Source organism: Hyperolius riggenbachi, chromosome 1 (assembly GCF_040937935.1).
Source record: "Hyperolius riggenbachi isolate aHypRig1 chromosome 1, aHypRig1.pri, whole genome shotgun sequence".
Lineage (NCBI taxonomy): Eukaryota > Metazoa > Chordata > Amphibia > Anura > Hyperoliidae > Hyperolius > Hyperolius riggenbachi.
In genome coordinates, this window is record NC_090646.1 from 60,112,323 (window position 1) to 60,120,180 (window position 7,858).

At 43.5% G+C, this 7,858-nt stretch overlaps 1 protein-coding gene across 3 annotated transcripts in view; it reads left to right on the forward strand.

Annotated features, from left to right (window-relative positions):
• Window positions 1-5,835, forward strand: part of LOC137562874 (kyphoscoliosis peptidase-like) — a 31,680-nt gene extending 25,845 nt beyond the window's left edge. For all 3 annotated transcript variants that reach the window (XM_068274670.1, XM_068274668.1, XM_068274673.1), the window contains exon 5: window positions 4,070-5,835. In XM_068274670.1, coding sequence (XP_068130771.1) covers window positions 4,070-5,382 — 1,313 coding nt within the window. In that variant the 3' untranslated portion in view covers window positions 5,383-5,835. The remainder of the gene's footprint in view (window positions 1-4,069) is intronic.
• Window positions 5,836-7,858: the final 2,023 nt, after the last annotated feature.

Sequence of the window (7,858 nt, forward strand, 5' to 3'; positions counted from 1 at the left end):
GTATGCAGTAACTCCAACGATAACCTGAGGTCAGGGTTGGCACAGAAGCAGAGTGCTGTGCCTACAGCAGGGGTCCCCAAACGTTTTGGGTCGAGGGCCGGGTCAACATACTTCAGACTGCTGGGGGGGCCGGAAAATACATAAAATAATGTATTTGCGGCCAGACAGTGAAGCATACCCCGGTGACAACCTGAAGTCCAATAAGACAGCAGTGTCACCTGATGTGGAATTTGATTGGAAACCAGCGAATGACTGCTTTCTGGCTTCCATGTGAATGAGTGGTGCCAGCATTGCTATTCTATATGCGGACCACCAATATTTAAAGATGTAGCTGACCGCATCTGTAAGTATACATTTTGTGGGGGGGGCCGGTAAAAAAACCTCAGGGGGCCACATTCGGCCCGCGGGCCTTAGTTTGAGGACCACTGGCCTACAGTGTGATTGCTGAATACCCAGTGTGATGTATTTTTGTTGCGGTTTTTGGACATTGTTTTACAAATAAATTGATATTATTGTATTTTAACCCTACAAAAAGACTCAATGGCTAGTATATTGTGACCCTTCAAGCTATGATCTCCTCTACCAATATGAGCTAAACATCAGAACTTCCCCTGAAATATCACACCACTTATACTACAGAGTACATTGGGCAACTGAAAAAAATCTCCTGCCTTTAGCTCTTATCTCCATTAATAAGAAGAATTAAGAAGTGACAGGACTTTGTGCAATAACAATTGTCCCGACTCAATTTCCCGCAGAGCGTTTTATATTCTCTCTGCAAATAATGAGTTATGTAAGCGGCGTGGCTCATTGAGGACGGGGAGAGCAGAGAGCAGCGCCTGGCAAGCACAATAGTCTCCTCGTATCAAACACCCACCAGCTCCTCCAGCAGATTGTTTTCCAGCCAGCCTTCTGTTTTATAATTGGATTTTTGTTTAAATTGGCCAGGCTTGTTACATGAGATACAACAGAATCAATCAAGCGTAGCCGGAGTAGAGGGTAAATAAGATAAACAGGCTTTGCAAGACACGAGGCAGAGAGCAGGATTCCAGCATGCAGCACAATTCCCTCACACTCGCTGCAAGACGCACTTAAAGAGGAACTGTAGTGGAAATAACAAATAATGAATACAATTGCTTATTTTTTACAATATTAATTTATAGATTATTTAGTCAGTGTCCATTGTAAAATCTTTCCTCTTCCTGATTTACATTCTGACATTTATCACTGATGGTGAGGTGACAGGGCCGGATTTACCATAAGGCAGTGTAGGCACGCACCTACAGGCGCCTGATAATGGAAAGGCGGCTCACTCCCCTCCCCGAGTGCCTCCTCCCTCCTGCCTTCCTTATGGGGAGTCCCAAGCAGAGTGTAAGTGAGAGCCTGCTCACTCGACTCTTGACATTCCACTGACGAGGTCTCCCTTCAGTCTGGGGCACCACTAACTACTTAAAGGATACCCGAACTGACATGTGACACGATGAGATAGACATGTGTATGTACAGTGCCTAGCACACAAATAACTATGCTGTGTTCCTTTTTTTCTTTCTCTGCCTGAAAGAGTTAAATATCAGGTATGTAAGTGGCTGACTCAGTCCTGACTCAGACAGGAAGTAACTACATTGTGAGCCTTACTGATAAGAAATTCCCCTTTTTACCTCTTTCTTGCTCTCAGAAGCCATTTTCTGCTAGGAAAGTGTTTTATAGTTGGAATTTCTTATCAGTAAGGGTCACACTGTAGCCACTTCCTGCCTGAGTCAGGACTGAGTCAGCCACTTACATGCCTGATATTTAACTCTTTCAGGCAGAGAAAGAAAAAAAGGAACACAGCATAGTTATTTGTGTGCTAGGCACTGTATCCTTTAATACTACTAACTACTTAGTACTGAGGGTACCTCTGGCTACCTAATGCTGAGGGGCACCTGTAGCTACCTAAATCCAGACCTGGGTGGTGACATCTTTAGGTCTGCTAGGTGATCTGTACAGAATGTCCGTTACTGAGAGTTTTATGCACACAGGGAGATATTGCTTGCTCAGCAGTTGGAAAAAGCAGTTATTTCCCACAATGCAACAAGGTTCACAGACAGCAAACTGTCAGAACCATGGTCATGACACCACACTGTGGGAGGGGTTTTATCACAATATCAGCCATACAGACCCCCTGATCTATTGGAGAAAAGGTAAAGATTTGTCATGGGAAAGGGAGTATCAGCTACTGATTGGGATGAAGTTCAATCATTGGTTAAAGTTCTTCTTGAACTCTACAAGTTGTAAAAAAAAAGGAGTTACCGTAATTCTTTTTAGCAATTGGCCTCAGCCCTAAGGAAATGCACAGAGGAACAAGTTACCAGCACCATTTTCACATTAACTTTATTTGTGAAGGTATGAGGAAAAATGTGGTACGCTACCAATTAACAGCAGCTTTAGTGCAGGAGGGAGCTTCCCTCTTCTGTTCATTCCCTCAGGAGTGCAATTATTATTCTGCTATCAAAGTAGCATATGAACAGATTGGCTATTTTAGCCACTGTTATATATTGGCCGCCCACCTTCATAGGAAGCGGCTGGCACAGAGCCGTACAGAAAAAGAGCAGTAGGAAATGAACTAAATCATGATAAAAAAAAAAGTCTACGATTGCCAACCGGATACAGATTTTCAATAGATTTCAGCATGAAATCATCTGAAAATCTGTGCGCACTGCTTGCCAGGTCCACCCCCCCCCCTCCTTCATCTGGGCCGTGCAGTGTAGGGGCAGCAGAGATACTCTCACCTGTTCGCTGTTCGCTGGTGCTTTCTCCCTGAGGAGCTGTGTATCACGTGACTAAGCACTAAAGACCAAACACTAGGGGCACCGTGCTACGTACCTTACATGACCCCCAGAGGCCTCTAGTGTTCAGTCTCAGGATATGCAGCTTCCTGGGAAGACAGGAAGAAGCCCCAATGGGCAGGTGACAGTAAACTTGGCTGCTGCAATGGTCGGCCTAAGATTGCACACTGCTAGCTACGCGCTCCTGGCCCTCTGCTGGTCGGGCAAAATCTTCCATCAGGCTCAATCAGCCAAATCGATTCGATCGGGAATCGTCCAAATATTGATAAGAATAGGCTGTAGGCTTACAGTTTTAGGATATACAGTATTTGTATTTTATGACTAGACAACAGAGAAATTTAGTGTGTTCAATAGCATGAGAAGTAGAAGACACTTATACTGTCTGTCATAGTTCTGAGCAGGGCTGTGAAGTCGGAGCAATTTTGGGTACCTGGAGTCGGAGTTGGATTTAGAGTCGGTGGTTTTATAAACTGAGGAGTCAGAGTCGGGAATCGGAGTTGGATGTTTTTTGTACCAAACCCACAGCCCTGATAAGTATTAGACTAAGTAGTCGGAGTCGGAGGCTTCATAAACTGAGGAGTCGGAGTCGAGGAGTCGGAACCATTTTGGGTACCTGGAGTCAGAGTTTGAGTCGGAGGTTTCATAAACTGAGGAGTCGGAGTTGAATGATTTTTGTACCGACTCCACAGCCCTGGTACTGAGGCTCAAGCAATTCATATTTTTTTGTCATTTTTTATAACCAAATTCTATGTCTGGCAGTTACAATAAGTTTTCATACTAGTTGTCAGCAGTCGCTACAAAGATGGGTATAACGGAGCTCAAAACAAGATGCCAGGCTGGGCTCCACTTCATGAAGGAAAAGCTATTTTATCTCTGTATACCACAAAACTGATTCACAAAGTCCTCCCTTAAAGGACACCTGAGGGGAGAGCGATATGGAAGCTGCCATATTTATTTCCTTATAAATAATACCAATTGCCTAGCAGTCCTGCTGATCGTTCTAGCATCAGTAGCATCTAAATCACACCCCTGGAACAAGCATAAGGCAAGCATGCTTGTTCAGGGTCTATGACTACAATTATAGACAAAGGATCAGCAGGACAGCCAGGCAATGTGCATGGTTTAGAAGGAAATAAATATGGCAGCCTCCATAACCCTCTCACTTCAGGTGTCCCTCTAGCTACAATGCCTGAAATTGTACTTTGCCAGTGATATTAATTACATTTTGCCATTGATTTCCACAGAAGGTGGAGAAGTTGAAGTAACGTTGGGTTGCTTATCTCAAACGGAATTCAGCTACAAGATCTTCAAACTGCTGAACAGCAACAGAAGTTTGGTGGACAAGACATTCGGAATACTCACCATGTATGAGTCCAGTATGCATTTACGATTTTTCCCCCCTTCAGTTGGGCTATTCGAGCTGATGATATTTGCAAAGCCCAGTGATGCCCAAGTTCCCTACAAATGGGTTTGTTCCTACCATATCAATTGTCTGCAACCAAAACATCCTCTTGGGTTGCCAGACAACCCGTTCCATTTTTGGGGCCTACACCCAAAATCTAAAGAGTTGGGTCTAACCAGTTGCAGCAATCCCATGAAAGACATCATAGTGGCTGAGAATGGTGCTTTGAACTTTACCTTTGAGACATCCAGAGCCTTGTTGGCCATGTTCCAACTTATCCACCCAGAACTTTCTGAACCTCTTGGTAAAAAATGCCTTGTTTCACAGATGGAAGAGAGCCAGTTGGGTTGTCATCTTCTCCTCCCTTTCTGGGGTTATTACAGATTGTCTTTGTTTGTGAAAGACCAAGAGAAAGACCATTTCCAAAATGTTAGTAACTTGTTCATCAACTGCAAGAGTCCCATCAACCACAATGAATTGTTTCCACCAAATCTCAGTATTCACTGTGGACCTGGTACCAACACCAAGCAGAAGGGGCTCACCAACCCCAGCCACACGTGTCCAATCATTAGTACGACTTCTGGAAAATGCAACATCACCTTCCACACCCTGTGGGACTTGGACATTTTCACAGTTCTTGAAAATAGTAGGCTAAACACCATTTTGCAGCCTTTGGATGGGTACTGTTTTATAACTCACTTGGACCATAAGATAAGCATGACTGTCCACCTGCCAGAAAAGGGACATTATAAGCTCGGAATCTTTACAAAGCGGGAGGAAGGCGACGACTATTCCCATGCTTGTGATTACGTCATCCGTTGCTTCTCCCATGACCACTTACTTCCTTTCCCTAAGGTTTACAAAGCCTGGGGTCGTGGCTGCATCCTTCTCCAGCCAAGGTATGGACTCCTCCAGGCAGAAAGATGGGAGAAATTTAGAGTGAAGATTCCTGGTGCTTATAAGGTTCTTGTAATCGGTCCTGTAAAATCGGAACTGCAACTCACAAAGAATAAGATCTGGGAGGGAAAGGTGTTCACGGGCACTCCTGGCTCCGTCATCAAAATAGCTGTGAAGTTCACTCTGGACTCAACCGCAATGGACATTGTGATGTCATTTAAGTCTCAGAACAATACTGAGAATGAATCATCAGGCTAGGAAGTGAGGGGCTGGTCTTCAGCTTTAACCCATTAGCAGCCTCAATAGAGTTATCTAGTTTGAGATAATAAGTGCACTGCTTTTGACTTCAGTCACCAGAACTCATTGTGCTGTAAATTCTTGGAATGCTTTGAAATCTCTCTCTGCTAGCAGAAAATACAGAAACTGAAAGCAGAAGTCATCTGTTATCGTATCACACTGCCCCCTAGTGACAAGTGGCTATAAATACATATTACAGCAGAACTAGTTAGTAGCAAGCAAGTGTAAGAAATAAGAAATACAAAATGTTCTAAAATAAATTGGCCTGAAGCACTTGCAAGCCTCTAGATAAATTGGCTGCTAAAGGGTCAAACAGGAGGCTCAATTTATACTTGAATTGCTTTATATTCAGGTTTGTTCAGTATGTGTTTTTGTGTTGCAGCTTTCCTAATGAGTTGACCTGAATTGAATACAGCTTCATGTTTCTTCCCTCTCTCTCTTTTTTTCCTTTCTTGTTTTTATTGCTAAAAATGCATTGAATAGATAAATACCCTTGCTCAGTTCACTTCTTCTCCTAGGTTTTCTTCTAGGAGATAATTTTTCATCTTCTATTTAAATAAGTACAGTCATTTAATTGATAAAGGCCCATATGCAATTCGGTTTTTTTTTCTCCTGAGTTTTTCTCCTAGGTGATATTTTAAACTTGTAAATAAAATGCCTTTTAAAGTGAACCAGAGATGAAGCACCCTCATGTATTTTACCATATATATATCAGTGGGAACATTAGAGAAAACATCTACCCTGCTGTCTGTTTCATTATTTACTGTTCAGATTGCTTCTTATCAGCCCAGATAAAATCCCCGACTGAGCATTCAGTCTGGCTTTGCTATAATGACTGAGCTATAATGATTCCTGAGCAGAGCCACAAGGGGGCAGGCTTGGGCTTGAAAAGACATGAGAGAACACAGACTCCGCTATAAAAATTCCTGAGCAAAGCCAGACTGAGTGCTCAGTCGGGAATTTTATCATGGCTGATAACAAGCAGGCTGAACAGTTAAAAATGAAACAGAGAGCTGGGTAGGTGTTTTCTCTAATGTCCCCATTGATATATATGGTAAAATATGGGGCTTCCTCTCTGGTTCACTTTAAACCCTCAGCAAGCAAGAAAATATTTAAAATAGTTTTGATAGCATAGTACTCTTTCACCTAATTGTTGGTACCTTTTCAATTGCTGAGTGCTGGAAAGTTAATTTAATAGAAAATGAAAAATTATCTCCTAGGAGAAAACTAAGAAGAAAAAGTGAATTGAATAAGAGCCAAGGGGCCATATGCAATTCCCTTTCTTCTCCTGAGTTTTCTCCTTGGTGATATTTTCACAACTTGTCATAAAATGCCTTTTAAGCCACCAGCAAACAAGAAAATACTCAGAAGAATTTTGATAGTATTTTTTCACTAACTTTTTCATTTGTAAAATGCTGAAAAGTTAGTTTAAAGCGAAAAAAAAAACGATCTCCTAGGACAGTGGTCCTCAAACTAAGGCCCACGGGCCGAATGCAGCCCCCCAAGGCTTTTTTACTGGCTCCCAAATGTATAACTTATATATGTGGTCCACTGCACCTTTATATATCGGCAGCCCACACATAGAATAGCAGTGCTGGCACCACCCACCCACATACTGTAGAAGCCAGTGAACAGTCATTTGCTGGCTACCAATCCAATTCTGCATCAGGTGACACTGCTGTCCAACTAGGCGACCTGTTGTCACCTGGGTATGCTTCACTGTCTGGTGCACAAAGACGTTCTATGGGCGCTGCATGACTGAATGGCTGCTGCTGGGAGTTCTCCTTTTCAACATCATTTTATGTATGTTTTGTTCTGGCCCCTCAGCAGTCTGAAGTATGTTGACTCGGCCCTTGACCGAAAAAGTTTGGGGACCCCTGTCCTAGGAGATAACTCAGGTGAAAAATGTAATTGCATATGAGCCAATGACTCATATGCAATTAAATTTTTTTCTCCCCAGATTTCTCCTAGGAGCAGGGGCGTAGCAATTAGAGATGGGCCGAACGGTTCGCCGGCGAACGGTTCCAGGCGAACTTTGGTGGTTCGTGTTCGCCTGGACCAGGCGAACTTTTGCGGAAGTTCGATTCGCCCCATAATGCACTATGAGGGTCAACTTTGACCCTCTGCATCACAGTCAGCAGGCACATTGTAGCCATTCAGGCTATACTAAGCCCTGGAGCCCCAACCCCCCCCCCCCCCCCCCCCCCCTTATATAAGGCAGGCTTTCCGGCCATTACACTCACTTGTGTGCCTGCTAGAGACAGACTAGGGAGAGCTGCTGCAGACTTGTTCTCCTAGGGAAAGATTAGTTAGGCTCTTGGTCTTGGCTTGCTCCTGGCTGATTGTTATTGCTAAAATAGCACCCCTCAACAGCTCTTTTGAGAGCTAATGTTTTCCTGATGTGTTTTTTTTTTTGTGTGTTGCTCACTGACACGGA